This window comes from Manis pentadactyla, chromosome 10 (genome assembly GCF_030020395.1).
Source record: "Manis pentadactyla isolate mManPen7 chromosome 10, mManPen7.hap1, whole genome shotgun sequence".
NCBI classification, from domain to species: Eukaryota; Metazoa; Chordata; class Mammalia; order Pholidota; family Manidae; genus Manis; species Manis pentadactyla.
In genome coordinates this window covers 88,674,691-88,696,606 of record NC_080028.1, presented here as the reverse complement: position 1 = coordinate 88,696,606, position 21,916 = coordinate 88,674,691, and the positions used below count along the sequence as shown (strand labels likewise).

The 21,916-nt window shown below is 42.8% G+C and overlaps 1 protein-coding gene across 2 annotated transcripts in view; it reads right to left on the bottom strand.

The window, feature by feature from the left end:
- The window catches only part of CALN1 (calneuron 1), a 636,055-nt gene that overhangs the window by 227,359 nt on the left and 386,780 nt on the right, over nt 1-21,916 (bottom strand). For both annotated transcript variants that reach the window (XM_036907892.2, XM_036907894.2), the window contains one exon: nt 13,768-13,880. In XM_036907892.2, the coding sequence (XP_036763787.2) occupies nt 13,768-13,880 (113 nt within the window). The remainder of the gene's footprint in view (nt 1-13,767; nt 13,881-21,916) is intronic.

Genomic DNA, 21,916 nt, shown 5'->3' with positions numbered 1-21,916 from the left:
GGTTGAACTAATTTACATTCCCACCAGCAGTGTAGGAGGGTGCCCCTTTCTCCACAACCTTGCCAACATTTGTTGTTGTTTGTCTTTTGGATGGTGGCGATCCTTACTGGTATGAGGTGATGTCTCATTGTGGTTTTAGTTTGCATTTCTTTGATGACTAGCGATGTGGAACATCTTTTCATGTGGCTGTTTGCCATCTGAATTTCTTCTTTGGAGAACTGTCTGTTCAGCTCCTCTGACCATTTTTTTATTGAATTATTTGCTTTTTGTTTGTTGAGGTGCATGAACTCTTTATATATTTTGGATGTCAAGCCTTTATTGGGTCTGTCATTTATGAATATATTCTCCCATACTGTACGATGCCTTTTTGTTCTACTGGCGGTGTCCTTTACTGTACAGAAGCTTTTCAGCTTGATATATAGTCCCACTTGTTCATTTTTGCTTTTGTTTCCCTTGCCCAGGGAGATATGTTCATGAAGAAGTTGCTCATGTTTATGTCCAAGAGATTTTTGCCTATGTTTTTTTCTAAGAGTTTTATGGTTTCATGACTTATGTTCAGGTCTTTGATCCATTTTGAATTTGCTTTTGTGTATGGGGTTAGACAATGATCCAGTTTCATTCTCTTACATGTAGCTGTCCAGTTTGCCAACACCAGCTGTTGAAGAGGCTGTCATTCCCCATCATATATCCATGGCTCCTTTATGGTACATTAATTGACCATATATGTTTGGGTTAATATCTGGACACTCTATTCTGTTCCACTGGTCTGTGGGTCTGTTCATGTGCCAGTATAAAATTGTCTTAATTACCGTGGCTTTGTAGTAGAGCTTGAAGTTGGTAAGTGAGAACCCCCCTGCTTTATTCTTCCTTCTTAGGATTGCTTTGGCTATTCGGGGTCTTTTATGGTTCCATATGAATTTTAAAACTATTTGTTCCAGTTCGTTGAAGAATGCTGTTGGTATTTTGATAGGGATTGCATTGAATCTATAGATTGCTTTAGGCAGGATGGCCATTTTGACAATATTAATTCTTCCTAGCCAAGAGCATGGGATGAGTTTCCATTTGTTAGTGTCCTCTTTAATTTCTCTTAAGAGTGTCTGTAGTTTGCAGGGTATAGGTCTTTCACTTCCTTGGTTAGGTTTATTCCTAGTATTTTATTCTTTTTTGATGCAATTGTGAATGGAATTGATTTGCTGATTTCTCTTTCTGCTAGTTCATTGTTAGTGTATAGGAAAGCAACAGATTTCTGTGTATTAATTTTGTATCCTGCAACTTTGCTAAATTCAGATATTAGTTCCAGTAGTTTTGGAGTGGTGTCTTTAGGGTTTTTTATGTATAATATCATGTCATCTGTAAATAGTGACAGTTTGACTTCTTCTTTACCAATATGGATGCCTTTTATTTCTTTGTTTTGGCTGATTGCCGTTGCTAGGACTTCCATTACTATTTTGAAAAACAGTGGGAAGAGTGAGCATCTCTGTCTTATTCTGATCTTACAGGAAAAGCTTTCAGATTATTGCTGTTAAGCATGATGTTGGCTGTGTGTTTGTCGTATATGGCCTTTATTATTTGAGGTACTTATCCTCTATACCCATTTTGTTGAGAGTTTTTATCATGAATGGATGTTGAACTTTATTGAATGATTTTTCAGCATCTATGGAGATGATCATGTGGTTTTTGTCCTTCTTTTTGTTGATATGGTGGATGATGCTGATGGATTTTCAAATGTTGTACCATCCTTGCATCCCTGAGATGAATCCCACTTGACATTGGTGTATGATCCTCTTGATGTATTTTTTAATTCAGTTTGCTAATATTTTCTTGAGTGTTTTTGCATCTATGTTCATCAGGAATTTTGTTCTGCAATTTTCTTTTTTTGTGGTGTCTTTACCTGGTTTTGGTATTAGAGTGATGCTGGCTTCATAGAATGAGTTTGGAAGTATTCCCTCCTCTTCTATTTTTTTGGAAAACGTTAAGGACAATGGGTATTATATCTTCTCTATATGGCTGATAAAATTCAGTGGTGAATCCATCTGGCTCAGGAGTTTTGTTCTAGGGAAGCTTTTTGATTACCGATTTAATTTCATTGCTGGTAATTGGTCTGATTAGATTTTCTGTTTCTTCCTTGGTCGGTCTGAGAAGCTTATATTTTTCTAGGAAGTTGTCCATTTCTTCTAGGTTTTCCAGCTTGTTAGCATATAGATTCTCATAGTATTCTCTAACAATTCTTTGTATTTCTGTGGGGTTCATCGTGATTTTTCCTTTCTCATTTCTGGTTCTGTTGATGTTTGTAGATTCTCTTTTTCTCTTAATAAGTCTGGCTAGGGGCTTATCTATTTTGTTTATTTTCTCAAAGAACCAGATCTTGGTTTCATTGATTTTTTCTATTGTTTTAATCTTCTCAATTTTATTTATTTCTTCTCTGATCTTTATTATGTCCCTCCTTCTGCTGATTGGGGACCTCATTTGTTCTTCTTTTTCCATTTTCAATAATTTGGACTTTAGACTATTCATGTGGGATTGTTCTTCCTTCTTTAAATATGCCTGGATTGCTATATACTTTCTTCTTAAGACTGCTTTTGCTGTATCCCACAGTAGTTGGGGCTTTGTGTTGTTGTTGTCATTTGTTTACATATATTGCTGGATCTCCATTTTAATTTGGTCATTGATCCATTGATTATTTAGGAGCATGTTGTTAAGCCTCCATGTGTTTGTGAGCCTTTTTGCTTACTTTCTACAATTTATTTCTAGTTTTATGCCTTTGTGGTCTGAAAAGTTGGTTGGTAAGATTTCAATCTTTTTGATTTTACTGAGGCTCTTTTTGTGGCCTAGTATGTGGTCTATTCTGGAGAACGTTCCATGTGCACTTGAAAAGAATGTGTATCCTGTTGCTTTTGGATGTAGAGTTCTATAGATGTCTATTCAGTCCATCTGTTCTAGTGTGTTTTTCAGTGCCTCTGTGTCCTTACTTATTTTCTGTCTGGTTGATCTGTCCTTTGGAGTGAGTGGTGTGTTGAAGGCTCCTAGAATGAATGCATTGCATTCTATTTACTCCTTTAATTCTGTTAGTATTTTTTCACATATGTTGGTGTTCCTGTATTGGGTGCATATATATTTATAATGGTTATATCTTCATGTTGGACTGACTCCTTTACCATTATGTAATGTCCTTCTTTATCTCTTGTTACTTTCTTTGTTTTGAAGTCTATTTTGTTTGATACTAGTATTGCAGCACCTGCTTTTTTCTTTCTGTTGTTTGCATGAAATATCTTTTTCCATCCCTTGACTTTTAGTCTGTGTATGTCTTTAGGTTAGAGGTGAGTCTCTTGTAAGCAGTGTATAGATGGGTCTTGCTTTTTTATCCATTCTATTACTCTGTGTCTTTTGATTGGTGCATTCAGTCCATTTACATTTAGGTTGATTATTGAAAAATATGTACTTATTGCCATTGACGGGTTTAGATTCATGATTACCAAAGGTTCAAGGGTAGCTTCTTTACTATCTAACTGTCTAACTTAACTCTCTTATTAAGCTATTATAAACACAGTCTGATGATTCTTTATTTCTCTCCCTTCTTATCCCTCCTCCTCCATTCTTTATATGTTAGGTGTTTTAATCTGTTCTCTTTTGTGTTTCCTTTGACAGCTTTTGGGAGTAGTTGATTTTATTTTTTGCCTTTAGTTAGTATTTAGTTGGTCTGCTTTCTTTGTTGTGATTTTATTTTCTCTGGTGGCATCTATTTAGCCTTAGGATTATTTCCATCTAGAGCAGTCCCTTCCAAATATCCTGTAGAGGTGGTTTGTGGGAGGCAAATTCCCTCAACTTTTGCTTGTCTGGGAATTGTTTAATCCCTCCTTCATATTTAAATGGTAATTGGCTGGATACATCATTCTTGGTTCAAGGACCTTCTCTTTCATTGCATTAAATATATCATGCCATTCTCTTCTGTCCTGCAAGGTTTCTTTTGAGAAGTCTGGTGATAGGCTGATGCATTTTCCTTTGTAGGTGACCTTTCTTCTCTCTGGCTGCCTTTCATACTCTGTCCTTGTGTTTGATCTTTGTCATTTTAATTATATGTCTTGGTGTTGTCTTCCTTGGGTCCCTTGTGTTGGGAGATCTGTGGGCTTCAATGGTCTGAGAGACTACTTCCTCCCCCAATTTGGGGACGTTTTCAGCAATTATTTCTTTAAAGACACTTTGTATCCCTTTTTATATATTCTTCTTCTTCTGGTACTTCTATAATGAGAATATTGTTCTGTTTGGTTTGGTCACACCGTTCTCTCAATATTCTTTCATTCATAGAGATCCTTTTCTCTCTCAGTGCCTCAGCTTCTTTATATTTCTGTTCTCTAATTTCTATTCCATTTACCGTGCCATGTTATTCATCTAACCTGCTTTTAAATCCCTCCATTGTATGTTCCATTTCATATACTGTATTCTTCAACACTTGTAAATCATTATTGAATTACTCCCTGAGTTTTTGAGTATTTTTTGTTAGCTCCATGATCATGTTTATGATTTTTATTTTGCAATCTCTTTCAGGAAGATTGATGAGTTCAGTCTCACTTGGCCCTCTTTCTTTTGTTTGTGGGATTTTGGTTTGAACCAGATTCCTTTGACATTTTATATCTGTAGGTGGTGACCTCTATTATCCAGACACTCTACTCTCTGGAGCTGTTCAGCCCCTGCTGCGATAGCGGGGATTTCAGGCAAGCGGCACTGGTGCCTGTCGGGAGGAAAGAGCTCTTTCCTGCTTCCCAACTGCAGTTTCTGCCTTCATTGCCAGGGCTAGTTGGCCAAGTGTACAGGGAGAAGCCTCTATGCTTTGCCTTTTTAGCTGCAATAGGTGGGGCTCCCCTCTGGCTGGCCTTGCACAATGGTGGGAGTAGGCAGTTTGCGAGCTGGTGATAGCCAGGAGGAAGGTGCAGCAGGCTGCGTATCGCAGTGGGGGGCCTCATAGCTGCATATCCAGCAGTGGGATTGAGTGCCTGAAGCTCCTGAAAGTTCCCAACATGCTGGGCAGAGTGTGCTGTGAGGGCCTTCAGAGCTGAGTTTCCACCCAGGGGGCTGGGGCACCTGAAGTTCCTCAGGATTCCCAGCCTGCTGGGCTGAGTATGCCGGGATGATTCCATACAGCTGTGAAGCCCCTGTCCCTTTAAGACTTTCAAAAAGCATCACTTTTCTTTTGTCCCAGGGGAGCCGGCTGTGGAGACCTGCTCACAGATTTTACTTTTCCATTTCCCTAATATCCAGCACACCATGCAGTGTGTGTCCGTGCTTCTGGTGCAGATTACTAGGGCTGGGTATTTAACAGTCCTGTGCTTCCACTCCCTCCCCACTCTGACTGCTTTCCTCCCACCTGAGAGCTGGGGTGGGGGGAGCACTCGGGTCCCTCCGGGTTGTGGCTTGTATCTTACCCCCTTTGTGAGATGCTGAGTTCTTACAGATGTAGATGTAGCCTCGCTGTTGTCCTGTATCCTCTGGTCTCTCTTTTAGGAATAGTTGTATTTGTTATATTTTCAATAATATATATGGTTTTGGGAGGATATTTCCGCTGAACTACTCATGCCGCCATCTTGGCTCCTCCTCCTGTTTAAGATCCTGATGGTGTACATTAAGTATGTGCAGCTTTCTACATGTCAATCATAATAAAATGGTTAAAAAGAAAAAGTGTCTCCAGGATGCCACCCCCAACGTTAGGAGACCCACCTTGCAGGTGCAGCTTGGTGTAGATTTCAGAGGATCTGTCTGTCTGACCTGGGAGGCCCCCATCTATTTTCAGGCCTGCCTTCTCTCTCTCTCCTCCCTCTGCACTTGAGGGCAAGCTTCTGCCCTTGATAGAGTCAGCCCAACCATCTTTCCTTTTTCTCCTGTCCTCTTCATTTACATAACTGTAAATGAAAATTCTATGCTTTCCTGAGAGTCTACAGTGTATGCAGTACATACAGACACTGTGTGTTAGACCCTTAAGGATACTTAGATTGAATAAAAGAAAGTAATTTCACATAAAACTTGAGAAGATTCTACTGGATATAGGCATTAAGCCACCAGTGCCAGGACTTTCCTGATAGTATGACCAGTGACTTTGCCCACTTCCTGGCTGAGATCACTTCTCAGCCCATCTCAGCCACAGACTCAAGAACCAGTCATGAATTTATGTATAAGGGATTTTTAAAATTACTTTCAATTTATTGTTTTTCTGATGATAAAATCAATTTAGGCATTCTCCTAAAGTGTGAGTTTTCAGCACACTCATTGAATATAAGGTGACTGACACCTTAGGGGGCTGCCGCCAGCATGAGATTGCCCTCCCCCCTACAGTGCCTTCGGCAGCACAGGGCCCCACAAGAGCTGAGCCCTGGGAGGGTGGCTGCCACTCAGATGCCTCCCAGGAGTTCCTTTCCTCCTGGCAGCTGGTGGCTTCAATTTTAGCTATATGTTTTTAAACTCTCACATCAACTGTGTGCTTTGTTTACCACAACAATGGGTATATGTGTTAGACACTCCAGTTACTTTCTTTGCCACTGAAAACAGTTGCTTTACAATGTGATTTTATTAACTTGAGATTTTAACCTTACTGAATAATAACAGAACAGATCAGTCATATGACCTAACTGTAGAAATTTCAGAAAACACAAACAAGGATAAAGAAAAATATTACATTGACCTTTATTCCATTCCATAATAATTAGTACCACCAGAATTGCTATATTTTATGCAATTTGTCTCTATGAATAGATGTGGGTATATAATAGATGTAGAAAAGCTATATAATTATACTGTAAATTCAATCTCTATATGCTATAAAGTGAAAATATTATTGTAAATAATTGTACAATATTCCATCTTTGTATGTGCATTTTTCTACAACCTGATTAATTTCATATGACAGAGACATAAATGAATAATTTTTAACTATAGGGTTTAACATTTGAAAAGTTGTGGCTAATTATCACCAAATAATTCTCAGAAAAGGACGATTTACCTTCCTACCAATAATATATGAGTTTGCCTGTTTTATCACACTCCTGACAAACTAAGTATTATCATAAACATATGTCTTATTCTTTTCCAATCTGACAGGTAAAATCTGTTATCTGATTACCCTTCTCATTTACATTTCTTGTAGTGAGATTGAACTGTTTTAATATGTTTATTAGAAGTATTTATCAATTGTTTGTCATTCCCTATCCCATTTCTCTATTGTCATGTTAAGAGGTTTTTGGATGGCTTTGGGAATGCTCTTCACATATGCTTTATTCCACCAACTGCTTATTTTTTCTGTTTGTTCTCTTTTGAAATAGTCTTTCAATTTGTTAGTTTGTTAATAGTTCTTATTTATGATTCTTCCATCGCTTTAATACTTCAAAAGGCATTCCCTACTTAGAAAATCAGTTACATATTCACAGGTAATTTCTCTGCCTTTCAAAAACAGTTAAAACATACAGACAAAAGACCAATTATACTTGTGAATGTGGAGAAATAAAACAGAAACCCAAATTACCAAGGCCTGAGTCAGACCAGTGAGCCTGGATGCCTGGCTCGCTGAACTTTCCATGGCTCTGCGGCTCTCATACCTGAGGGAGCCTCGGAGTCACTTCTGGGGCTTACGGAAGCCCAGACTGCTGGGTTACTCCTGAGTGTCTGATTCAGAGTTTCTGGGGTGGGGCCCAGGCATCTGCAGCATCTGCATTTCTGTCAAGTCCCAGGTGATGCTGAGCCACGTGGCAAGACCCAGTGGGACTCACGTTTTGCATACTCTGTGTTTCCCAGGCAGTGAAATCACTTTGGAGATGGTAGCATTCACTGCCAGTCTCATGGGCCACATGATGGGCATTGCTGCTGAAAGCTATTTAGGTTCCATTAGATGATTAATAACTGAGGAGCAGCAGCTTTGAATCCAAACTCAGAAAGAGTGGCACGTTGACAAAATACTGGGGGGAGAACAATCCGGTTGATGCCAGATTTGATGTGAGGAGAGACTCTGCCTACTGGAAAGTTATCCTTAAAATGAAAAAGTACAAAAGTAAAAGACATGGTGCTTTCTGGATGTTGGTCCCATGCAATAAATGCCTCCTGTGAATGAATATGATTTCTTCTGGTTTTTTTCATGCTTTTCCTTCAAGTTTATCAACAGTCAACCTCACAGAAATGGCAATCTCCAGTTTTACAGATGAAAAAAATGGCAGATATTTAATGGATACCTGACTAGTTGGGGACTGCATTTTCTTTCTTGTAATTTTCTTTCTCTGATTATAGAAGTAACATATGGCCACTGCTGAGATTTTGGAAAATGCAAAAAGATATGATCACTCATCATCCTACCACACATGAAAAAATCACTGTTAATGTCTTGATGTATTTCTTTCCAGTCCTTTTATGCAGAACAGATTTGGATCATACTGTACTTGTATCTCTGTATTTCCTGCAGTCATAAACATGGAACATTAAGTGCTCTCAACTCATGAGTCAAGAATTTTAAGCACAGCTCCCTGCCCATCTCAGCCATGGCCCTGGGGCCAGCACATAAATGTCACAAGCCTAGGCTAGGGAGAACTGGCCATGGGGTCAGAGCCTAGGACAGTGATCGAGAATCTAGGACCATAGCAGAAATGGAAAGCCAGGGATGACATGTGACCAGACCAGGATTTGGGGTGGAGGACAGAGGCCAAGCCTGGACAGATTCCTGGGGAGAAGCTACAGGTAGTTCATGACACCTGCTGCATATTGTCCTACCAGACGGGGAGGAGTGGACAGCTGGAAGGGATGGTGACTAGGCCTATGGTTGGAGAAGTCAGTGTGACAAACAGGCCTTGATTTGGTCCAAACATGGGGCTGGGTGTCCCACACACTTTTATGTTGGGATAACTTACAGCACCTTGGATGTTCACAGAGCTCAGAGAAACTAGCTCTGAAGACGATCAGCTCGCATATGGGCAAGTAAGCCTCAGGACATCTGAGCAATATTCCCGAGCACGCACATAGACCAGGGACCTGGTCTGTTTTGTCCTGACCTCCGCCTCAGATGCATTCCCAGAGCAGCATCTGTGAACAAGTTCCACAGACAACCAGCAACATCTGTGAACAAGTCCTGTTGCTTAAATATTAATGCATTTTTCTTCTTAAAACAGAAACTCTCAATTAATGAAGTCTAGATGAATAAGGTTTGACTGTAAACACAATGAAAATGTGAGCAGAAGTGTTGGCCAGATCCTGGGACTGGTCAAGCTGTTTGATCTCCCCTGATCCTTGTGAGCTGTCAGCAAACACCTCTGCAGAAGAGTTTTACACAGTGAAGGAGGAGAAAAGATAAAGGGCTGCTGTGGTGACCCAGGTAAGCCTCAAGATGAAGTATTTGGGGATCTGTCTTCTGCCACTAGGGGGCATGGACTATATCACAGACTCTCATTCCTGGGTGTAGGTGCATGGCATGTGGTGTGAATGAAAGGTGGAACAACAGTGACTTTGAGGACCCCACTTCTCTACAGTTGCAATCAACCTGAAGCACTGAGCATGAGAACCATCGCCCAGTCCTGAGTCCCAGTACCTTGCGGCCCTTCCCTTCCTTCTACTCCACCATTAATATACATCAAGTCCTACGGCTGACTTCAAACACAATTTCACATTTCTTCCCCAAATATATCACTGCAGTAACAGCAAATGCACAGAAACCTGATGAATGATGGGAAAGATGAAATAAATTTCACAAGTTATTATTTTCTACATGAGGGTAAGCTTCTGAACTAGCTGCCAAGAGATCTATGAACCTCTCACCCAGAGGGCTGAGTACCCTGGGAGGACAGAGTCTCTAGGGAATGGCCCTTAGACCATCCTTCTTGGTTACTAACCCATTACATTCCCCCTTCACTGATACCAGTTTCCTGCAAAGAGCCAGGGGCTTATAACTTTTGGGACAAGCCCCAACTGATAAATAGCTATATTTGCAGAATCCAGAATTCCATTTGATTTGATTTTACTTTTGGCACTGTAGGCCAAAACACCAGTAAGGTGGGAACACTGGAAAACAGATTTAAATAGCTAGTGGAGCCTAGTGCCTGGTTGGGTCACTTCTCAGAACACAGAAAACAGCTACGGTCCCACATTTTCTTTAAGATAAGACGAAACCAAAGCCTGCAGAAAATTAAAGGCTGTGGCAGCAACGTTGGATCAAAAGGTGAAGCCCAGTTACAGAATCTTTACCCTTTGTAGTAACCAACCTCCAAGATGCCCCTAGTGACCCCTGGCTCTGGGTATTCACCAGGAGGTAGTCCTCTCCCATACTGAGTAAGGATGACCTGTGCAACCAGAGGGTACTGCAGGAATGATGGAGTGCGACCTTCTGTGCTAGGTCTGTACTACCAGCTTATACTCATCTGGATCATTTGTTTTGAGCAAAACCAGCTGCCACATGATGAGAACTCTCCAGCAGCCCTATGGAAAGGTCCATGTGCAAGGGCTCCAGGCCTCCTGTCAACAGCCAGCACCACTGTGCCAGCCATGTGATTGAGCCACCTTCAAGCACCTTCTCCAGCCATACTCAAGCCTTCAGATGACCACAGTCCCAGCCAACACCTTGATTACAACCTCATGAGAGACCCTGAACCAGAACCGCCCAGTTAAGCTGCTTTCAAATTACTGACCTACAGAAGCTGTATGATATGGTAGATACTTATTGTTCTATGTCACTAGCTTTTGGTGTAATGTATTTTGCAGCCAATAGATTACCAATACACCCTTCCAGGTATACTGTCATGTCTGTTTCCACAGGAAACTGACTTTATCTCTGGTGGGAAGCTTTTGTCAAAGGGTCTTAAATAGATGGTCTTCTCCTTTGTAGAATAACAGTTCCTCCTGATATGAGTATTCCCTGGCTGGATATTCAGAGACAAAGGCTGTCTTTCTGCTGTTCTTCTTCTATACCATCTTCAACCATTGTGGTGAAGTAAATACACATATGTATATATGTACATATAAAATACATATACAAACATACACACACACACATACATACATACACACACACTCACACACAGCTTTCTTTTAAACCTGAAAAATTACTCAAGTAGTAGGAAAATGAACTTTTTTCCAGAAAGAACCGGATGCTCTGGATGTTTTAGTGCCATTTTTTCATGCTGTCTCTGAATAGACAGATGGCAGGGGGTGGGGTGGGGAAGACACAGCTGACTACTGAGAATTGATAAATATGTCTGTTCTCCTTGGCTAGTCATAAAATTCTGAGTTGGGTGAGCACCAGCCGGAGAGGAAAGCCACAGCCACAAGTCCGTGCATTCCTGCATTCATTTCAAAGTTTCAGAATGGAATTTTCCACTTTACTGTCTTTTCCCTGCCCTGGTTATCACCCTGGGTGAGGAGGAGGGTCTTTGGTGAGATGAAAACACTGAGGCTTTGTGAGCATGATAGCATGTCTGAATTATGGCAGAGGCAGCCAGTACTTTGTGAGAGAAATATTCCCTTGCTGTGAAGATGTTCTTCTGGGAGGAACGCGGAGGACATGAGGTCCCCACCGAAGTGTAGATTAAGAACCTGCAGCTCCTTCCCCTCCAGGATGGGGCCAGGAAGAAGCGCACAGCCTGAAAGGACTTGCAGCATTTTTCTAGACTAGAGTGGGCCCTGAAGGCAGAGGAAAAGGGTAGAAAACATTCAGGGTGGGGAAAAACAGAGAGCAGAAAAGAGGAGAAACCAGGGAGGGAAGGACTCCCAGACACTCATTCGGAGTGGCTTCCCTGGGACGGAAGATGGCCAGGTGGGAAACAATGTTTATTCATGCTCTTTTTTTAAATTGGAATAAAGTTGATACACAATATTATGTTGGTTTCAGATGTACAACGTATTGACTCAATAATTATATGTATTCTTAGATGTTTGCCACGGTCTGTGTTCTTAACTATGTGGTCATTTATTTTTATTTCTGCCAAGGGACTCTACCTGTCTGACCTTTCAAGTGTCAAGTCATACCCAAAGCATCACACAGAGAGTGAGATATTCTCCTCCTGTGGCGAGCAGGTCTTGGTGATTCCTCTCTAGGGAGGGTCAGGGCTGACTGGGACACACCTTGGGGAGACAGCATTACTGTGCATACCAGCACTGTGCAGGTCGGGGCCCTGTCCCACCCTCCCCTGCCCCTGGATGTCCTCCAGGACCAGGCATGCCTCTCTGTGCATCTTCATTTATGGAACTTCCCTGGGCGAACTCATCCTCACCTATGACATCATGTACTGGTTTTGAGGAACCCTGATCTGGGTTTCCAGCCCTGGCCTCTTGCCCCTGATCCATCCCTGATTTCAGCTGTGCTTCCCCCTCCCTTGGCTGTCTGACCCTCACCTTACACACATGTCTAATTCAGAACTCCACTCCACAAAGACTTGTTTTCTTCATGATCTTATTCCCATCAGTCACAGCCAGTTGGGAACCTTGGGATCATCTAAACTCTTCTCTTTCCCGGGCCCTAAGTCCATCCTGGCAGAGGGGCCTCAGCGCTTGCCCTTTAAACTGTATCTTCCTTACGGTTGACTGACTCTTTTGTGCTCTTTGCTTCCAAAATTCTCAAACTCTCATTGTGACAGACCTGGAGTGCTCTTTTCTTTCTTTGCTTACTTAATCCTCTCCATACTGCAAAGTTTGAAGTAAGTTCCCCCATTTCCAGAAGGCCTCGCTGACCTCTTACGTCCACATTTATCTCCTTTCGTGAACTTCTAGGAGGGCCTGCTGCACAGTGGCATGCAAGATGCTGAGAATGTCACAACAGCCAAGTCCCAGACTTCAGAGATCACAGTCTATTAGCCATCACACCAATTCACCACTTCTTTTTTTCTGTCTCTTAATTGTGTTTCCCCAGCTAAATTCTTAAATAGCCAGGATTTGTATTAAACATCTGTTGCTCAACTCACCGTGACAGACCTCAGGGCACATAACATGGTCTTGCTAAGTATTTGCTGGTCATTTGCAAGATGGGTGGCAGAATAAGACTAGAGGTACATGTCAACTGCAATGTTTATGTAGGTTACAGAAGTATCTTTGGTTGAGGAAAAAAACACATCAAGAATTTAAAGGAACCACTGTGTGTCTGAATGGTGCTTTCCATGTTTAACCAATAATTCAATTTTACTTGACAAATTATTTGATTCAGATTCCCCTAATTCTATAATCACAACAAAAGTCACATTTTAAGATTAAAGAGCTAATATAAAAATGATTTATGGCACTTTAATAACTCAAAAGTAGACATTTGGAATTCCCTAAGAGATCTTACAAGAAAGAAATAGGAGCAAATTGAGAATCACTGAATACAGATGCTTACATAAAACCATTCTCTCCTATTAAGGACAAGAGTACTGATAGGATCCAAACACACGAGGCAGCAATGCCTTCGTCTCAGCAATGACCCCCGGAACAAGGGGTAGACCTGGACTCAGGTGACACCGATGTGTCTTCCTAGGTGTCCCCAGGGAAAAGACTTGTGAATCAGAAGCAGAGAAGTCTCATTTCTCCAAAATGTAAAACTATTTCAGATATAAGGAAAAAGTAGGGAGATAGTTCAGTCCTCCATGCCTGAAATGAGTATAGTTTTGATTCTTTGTTCAGAGGACCTAGGATGGACGTCCGCTTACATGTATAGGTCAAGGAGTATGTGTCACTCCACCCCAGAAGAAATCTTCATGGGCTGAACAGAAGCTCAAAAATTAAGAGTCAAAAGGTAGTCCTAAAGGCATGTTTACTGTCAAACTTGATATTTAAAAAAGTTCTTACCTGCCAGAATATGCTATCTATTGTGTTTCCAAGAAAACCATCACGACCTTCTGAAGACACCAGTTTTGGGCCAAGAATTGTCATGAATTCATCAAAATCCACCTGTCCATCCCCTGGAAGGAGAAGATACAAATATAAGTTGGAAAGTAATTGAAGCTGGCCTACTGCAACCAGTGAAATAAACATCTCCATGCTTCTCCCCTTGGCCAGACCTCAATCAATGAAGAATTGGTAACATTACTGGAAATTGTGCAACATTCTCAAAATACCAAAAGGAACACAAGAAAATGGCAATTATTAATACTTCCAATTCACATATTCCTACTTATTTATCAGTATTTCTATCTAAATGCCCAACCAGCACCTCCCACCTAAATGGCCACACCTCACACCAGGTGCACCTCCTGGACCTCAAACTGCTCAGCTATACATGATGGAACTGGTGGCTTCATCCCTCTGTCTTCCTTCATCCTTGTTACCTACACACAAATTCAGTCATCAAGTCTTACAGATTTCTTGGATACCTGTGGCTGCTGCCTTGTTCATCTAATTTCTAGTACCTTTCCGAAGATGGGGTGGAAAAACACTCCCAAGAATTAATGTTGCTGGTTATAATTATGCTACTCAGAGCATGGCTTTCTGCCCTCACACACTCATGTGCAGTTCTGAATTTCCTTTCCCAAAATCAGTCTGGTCATGCTTTATAAACTTCACTGGCATCATTGACAGAAAACAGGGAAACCACTTCAGGATAGCATTCAAGTCCCACTATCCCTTTTGCCACCCTTTGCTCCCCACCTCTGTACAAATTGTCCTGCTCTTTCAGAGCTCCATGTCTCTGTTCAAGCCCCCTCCACCTGGGATGTCTCCCTGCACTTGTCTACCTGGTGAATGCCATCTCCTTCTCTGAGATGGAGCTAATATATCATTTCTCTTTTCATTTTTTCCTGATCCTTCCTCATCTCACTAGACAGTCACACTTTCTTCTGTCTCTCCTACCAACAATGTGCATTATAGAACTTATCACCCTGTGTCTCAGTCACAGACTTGCATGCTTAACTCCCACCTGGATTGTGAACTCTGCATGGTCAGGAACCCAGTCTGAAACTCCTTTGTATATTCAACAACAGGCAGACACTCAGCATGACTTACAGAAGGAATGAGTGATGCTTTCTGCTTATTTTTTCTTTGCTTAGTTAGCATCTATTGTATCTTTCATGCTAGATACACTGACCAAAAGGTGGACTTAAGCCAACATGGACAGAGTACAGCTTCACGTACTGTCAAGCCTCAATGACTGGCCATCCAAGGGTGTGGCATTCTGCATGCTTAGAACTACTTGAGAGGGTGTTTCCAACCAAGAGCTCACCACATCTGGGCCCCAGCCCGTGAAGACAGCCCAGGTGTCTGCATGCAATTGTGCCACAGTGAGGACCCATTGGTTCACTTTCAAAGAGCCCTCACTCGTAACCTATTTCAAGAACCCAAACAGATGTCATCATTTCAGAAAACCATTCACAGTGCAAATAAAACTTCCTCGAGGATCCTGGAGGCATGACAAGTCAGGGAGAGATGGAAGGGTTAGCCACCAAATGGGGTGGGACTGTCGGGGGACTACTGAGAGGAAACCAATGTACTTTACCAGCCAACAAGACCAAAGGAGCTAAAATTTCACCTTCACTGGTCACCATAGGAAAGGTAATCCAAACAACTAGTCCCCATCTTGCCTTTCAAATCAGCAAAAACTTCTAAGAAGAATACCGCTCGGTGGTGGCAGACAGAGAAGAGGTGGGCTTTCTTGTGCGTTCCTGATGACTAGCAGCATTTAAGATGCTATAACATGCTGGTTTCAGTAACCTGATGATTGCACTTTTTAAGAAAAAGACAAAGCAAGGACATTACTTTAAATGTAGACCAAGATGTCTGCCCAAAGATAGTCATCCAATATTTGTGAAAGTGGAAAAATAGAAGGTGTAGGAAGAGTATGGCCCAGTCTTCCTGGCATTTGCACTGAGCTAACTCTATGTGGCCCCAAGTCTCAGACAGACATGCTTGTTGGGTACAGGCACTAACCCTCTGCTCACCCCAAGTCACCCCCACTAGTCATGGCTGGGGCTGTATAGGAAACAAGTCTCAGACTGGAATGTGCATTTTCAACACAGATGATATCACCCTCGATGAAGTGAAAAATGATTCTTACGGGACAAAATGTCTCAGATATTGCAATGGATTGTGGCCCCCAGCGTATCCATGCTATTAACATTTCATGGGAAATACAGGATGGGGCAGAATAGATGCTTCTCAAAGCCAGGAGAACGGGGCTGCCTTTGAACAGTCCATCTTCCAGGTAGAAGGAGAGAGACCACCCACCTTTCCAAAACCTCCCCCAGGGTGGTGGGGGTGTGGAACTGGTGCATGTCAAGGGTCCAATGGAACTCTGGTTTAAGTCATGATGGAGTGCTCACAGAGGGCGCCCTTGGCTGAGAACACCAACTGTAAGGCTGACAAGCAAAATACCGCTTTGGAATTGGCCACAGAGAAGGCACTGGGAGGGGTGCTCAGATCCCACAGGCAGTGCTGGCTGCAGCACAGGCATGCAGGGGCTGGCAGAGACTCTGCTACTGGGAGGAGAGGCCAGTTCACAGGAGAACTTGCTTCTAGCTAGTTAGCAAAGGTACCTCAGGCTTTTTATTGATCAAGATATGATCCCAACATGACCCCCCCCTACCCCCTTTAAACTATCACTGAGCAAAGGGAGATTTTTTTCAGGTCCAGAGTTGGATAAACAATCAGGGTGGGGTCCTCTCATCTCTCTGTATCTCTCTTGGGGTTTTCTCAGCTCTGGCTCATAAGTATGTATTTACAGAGTGCATTTTCTATGGACCTTCTATAAATGCAGATTCCTCTACCTAATATGCAACTTCAGACCAGTCCTGCTAGTCATACAAGGTTCTATTTGGATTCAGACTGAGGAAATGTTTTTTTCAGCAGATCACAGTTTAATGGACAAACAGAATTGGAAACACCCCACAAGCTATCAGTGCTGCCCCCAGAAGTACAGCCCCACATCCCCACATCCATCTGTCCCAGGAAACATGAGACAAACTGCATCCCAGAAAGACATTTTTCATCAAGTCCCTTATATGGAAGCCACACCCAGGCCGAGGCAGGTCTGGGAAGCCTGATGACAATCAAAACGTCAGACATTCACGGAGCACTGGCAGCATGGCAGGCATCACTCAAAGAAATGTCCACATACTAGTTCATTTAAATCTTCTAGCAGCCAAAACTGAGGCACAGAGAAGTTCGGTAGCTTGCAGCAGCCCACACAGGGAGCAGAGCTAGGATCCCAAACCCAGCAGCCTACCTGTGCTGTCTCTGCCTCTCAAGAGGCTGGGTCACAAACCAATGGGCTCTACCTGGAACGGTCTTTCCCCAGCTCCCAGCATCCCCTGGAAGGGAGTGAGTGCTATGGCTGCCTGGTACCTAGTGGCAAACAAATCTAAATTGCCCTCTGGTCTAGCTGCTGGGCCTCAGGTCAGCCTCTAGAGGTCTTTCTTAATCCCCTGAAGTGTAATAACAAGTAATACGAAATATTTATTTAACTCTTGCTACATGCCACACATAGGCTCATGCTTTGTGTTTGTTACCTGGTTTGATTCTGGACACTATGAATTGACCTGGACACTATGAATAGGTTCTCCCCTTCCACATTTCACCCATGAAAACTTAGGCAAGAAGAGCTTACAAGTGACTAGATCAAGGCCACACAGCCAGTATGTGCCAGTCGGGACTTGGTGTGGACCCCTGATGTTAACCTCTGCATTGCACCTCCCCCTCGGCATCAGAGACCCTGGTAAGTCCCAGCATAGGTCATCTTCTTAAAGTTACAAAATATATTTTCCTATTTGGGCATTTAGGAAAGAATTTAGTGGGAAATTGGGAGAGATGACCTTCAGGCCCTTAATGCAAATAACATTTGCCTAAAAGCCATTTGTTCCCCAAATTGCCATTTTGCCTGTAGTCAGGATCTCAGTAATTCTCCGTGAATGGTCAGTTTTCAAAGTGCCCAGTCTCTCAGGTATAGCCAACCTTCCAGGCATCTGAAGCCTCTTCCACCAAGAGGAACTGGTCTAATAAATGGGCCTGTCCAGGCCTGGCAGGGAGACATCACACTGCCATTCTGGATTCGCTTGTCTGCAAAGACAAAAGAGGGCATCTTCCCAGACCTTCCACCTTTCACAGAATGCGACAGCCTCTGAAAGCAAAAACTTCAGTTGGTTAAATTGCTTTATGAGTCTTCAACAAGCAAGTTAACTGCAGAATGAAGGAATGGAATTTGCTCCTAGCAGGCCTCATTCTCCCTCCTCAAGCTCCCAAATATCACAATCCACTTAACAAGAAGTGCAGGAAGTAACCTGCTAAGGACTGCATCTTGCTGCTTCCCACTGCTATGCAAGTTAAAGTAATGAACTTGAACTAGGGCAGGAAGCTGCAGGAGGGCCAGGAAGTACAACATTCATTAAGACCAACCAGCTGAAACTTTCACAAAGGGGTAAAATAATAACAAAAATCACTGCAAAATAAAAGGAAAGAGGTATACAAAAAAAAAAAAAGATGGGCTCTGGAGGATAACAAGAAGAGGTTAGGAGGAAGAAAATATGTCTGAGACTCCATTCATCAATCAAATAAATTCTGAAAGCATATGTGCACAGGACCCGGTGACAAGTGGCATATTATGGGGCAACAGAGGGATGAATATGGCACAGGCTTACCCTCTAGCAGCCTGCAGTCTGCTACCCAGGACAGAATCAAGTGGGTGCTGTGATTGGCCTAAAAGCATTGTTCAAGGCAAGAAAAGTTGGAACAAAGGATCCAATTAGGAAATTCCCCGTGGTTTGGCAGTGAGCCTTTAAGAAGGAGAAGGATTCAGAGAGGCTGAGAGGGAAGATGAGGTGAGCAGCCTGAGCACTGGAAGGATGGAAGGATGGAGGAAGGCTGGCAGCAGCAGCCACCCTCCCTTCACACTGGATCAAGCAAGCAAGTGTCCAAGCTGAGGAGAGACAGCACCAACAGATTGCTTACCAAAAATCAGAACAGTGCTGGGGCTGGATGGGAGCAGCAGAGCTGGCCCAGGAAGGAGTGTTTGGTAAGACACAGGCGAGGAAGGCTGGAGTAGAGGAGGGGGAGTGGGGGAGCCTGGGTCCAGGAGAAGGGCATTTCCAGCAGAACTGACAAGACCTGCCAGTTTACTGGAAGGACGGGAAGCAGGGAAGAGGCAATAACAACTATGAGGAGTGAGTGTGGGATACTGTACAGACTGTGGAACTAACTAGAAACAATGGAGACGTCAGGAGGAGCAGCTATTTGAGAAATGCTGGTTTTGAGGTGCTAGCAGATTGGGGGAGAGCACCTACCAGCTAAAACTAAGGATCTAAAAGTCTTTAGGGTTGTAGAAAGATCTCTAAGTTCTTCAAGATAAATTCTCAAGAAAAAACAAGCAAGGTGTGGAACTATATGCTACCACTTGGTTTAAAAAAGGGGTCGAAGAGAATATATATTCCTATTTATTTTGATAAATATTTTCATTAAAATATCTGGGAGTATACCCACAAACAACTCATAGGAGTGGCTTATTAATGTGTAGTTGGGGCCAGCAGAGCACAGGAATGGTCAGCATCTTCTCACTACGTGTCTTTTTACACTTTTTAATTTTTGAACTGCATTGTGTATCACCTGCTCAAAAAGTAAGTCACCAAATTAAAACAAACAATGAATCTGGTCTTTAGTATCCACCTGTATGAACTCACCAAGATCAGAGGGAGAGGGAGGAAGGAGGGGGGAAAGAAGGCAGAACAACATTCATTAAGACCAACCAGCTGAAACAAATCTGAAAAAAGAACAAGGAGGATGTTGGGAGTGCCTGCATACCATTTCCCAATGTGCTAGACTCGACAGGATGCAAGCAGAAACAACTTAACTCTTTCTCAGAAATCTCTGTTCAAGATCCCTGTCTCCCAGTTCTCTTCTGGCTGTGGGTAAAGCACTGGGCTGGCCCATGGATTTTTTATTGACTCAAGGAATCAAAAGTACAAACAGGCTACTGATCACATAGCTCCAGACACCCCTTAGTTGAAAACATCTTCTCTCCTTCAACTTCAGGAACATTAAAGGCCACAGAGGGCTGAGCAGGATGATGGCTGAGAAAGGGACATTGTGTGGCTTGTCACTGGACCTGAGAAAGTGGGGGAATGGTAAGAACCATGCACCTGCCCCAACAGCAGCATCTGAAATTTTATACAAAAGGAGCTCAGGAGCAGCACCTTGGTTAGAAGGGGACTGCAGGTTTTCAGGTGGGGTATTGAAGACCCACCCCAAAGTTCACTGGTTCATTAAAAGGACTGCCAAGACAGTATATGATCCCACTGAAAAGTGTAATTTATTACTGCAAAAGACTATAAAACATACCATCAAAGGGCAAAGGCGCATGGGGCAAAGTCTGGAGGAAACCAGGACCAAGCTTCCAGAATCTTCTCCCAGGGAGTCAACAGGACATGCTTAATTCCCCTAGCAATGAGTAGTAGTGAAATGTGTGAAATCCTGTCCATCAGGAAAGCTCATTAGAATCCCAGTGTCCAAGGTTGGTATTGGGGGCTGGTCATGTAGGTACTCTGTGCCTGGTATGTACTAACATTCAAGACTCCAGAAGAAAGGCAGGTACTTAGCATAAACTATACTGTATACACAAGCAGTTTAGGCATGGAGAGCTTTTCTTACCAGTTCTAGGTATGATGGGAACTCTTCCCAAATCTAATTTCCCAGATGCCAGCCAAGGGCTAACCTTACAAGCAGGCCTTTCTTGGGATAGCCTGCTGTGTTAGCTTTCTGCACACATTTCTACCCTCACTGCAAGTTTCTGAGACACTGAGCCAAGGATACAGAAACTTAACTGAAATTAACATTTCCACCAAAAGCAAGAACAAATGCATGGCCTCTCATGGTTTAGGGTCCCTAATATTGATCATGCAGATGCTGGTGACACAAGGTAGGGTCTTCCTGGATCTGAGACTCTTAACTTTGTGCAACACAATGGCTTGGCCATTATTCTGCAAGGACAAGCACAATCTCATCATCCTCTACTTCTGTTCATGGCATTTTACATCCATTGAGATCTCCTAGTCCCCGAACCAGCCCCATCTTAGCCCCATCAGTAAAAACTGAACTGAGGCGCAGACAACCCGGAGCACTGCATCTACCTCCAGCACCCAGTGTCCTGGGGAGTCAGCTTCCTGTGGGAGCTGAATACCGAGCACAAAGTTTTTGCACACATTATATAAGTTAGAACAATAAAAACAGAAGAGGTGCTTTGATTTGCACTTTACATTAGAATGGGAAATATCAATTGACCATAGCAGAATAAGAAAGTCAAGGGATAGTGGGGGTGAAGGAGGGATCGGTGGGGGCTGATGACACCTCCTGGCACAGCCACTGCCCTCTCTCACCTCCCTCCTCCAAAGAAAAGTTGAAGCTAGTCATATGGGTTGGCTCTCAGGATGTAATCAAAGTCTGTGCACAGCTAGAGCCCATGCCCGGGTAGTGTTTCTCATCTATGCAGTGGGTTTATCCAGACCTGCTCTCGTCAGAGTAAGCCCAGCCATCCTACCTCCTTTCTTTTCTGCATGGGGGCATGACCTACTTTATTTCTCATTGCCACTGCTCTTGTGCACACATTTCCCTCAGGGATCCATATGGAAACGACACTGTGAGGCAAGATGGATCCAGGGATCTTACAGCACCGAACTCACCTTCTACTTCAACAGTTGTGAGGTCACGTCCAACCTTCAGAGGATAGCTTTGGCTTAAAAGTTGTGATCTGAAATGTTCGAGAGTAAGTTTTGAGAAAATGGATGCCAGGACTACAGAATTATCTTGCTTCAGGATTAAGAAGAACAAGAATGAACAATATCTAATGCTTCTTTGCTCACCTTCCTTTTAAAGAATCCACACAACTAGAAAAAGGCAAAAACTCATAGAAGTTCGAAAAGCTGAGGATGGCCATCAGCCACTTCAAAATCTCTGGAGAAATGTTTACTAACCACGGCTCCAGCAATGCAGGTGGAGAAATCAAACTAGTGGTCTTTGCAGCCTT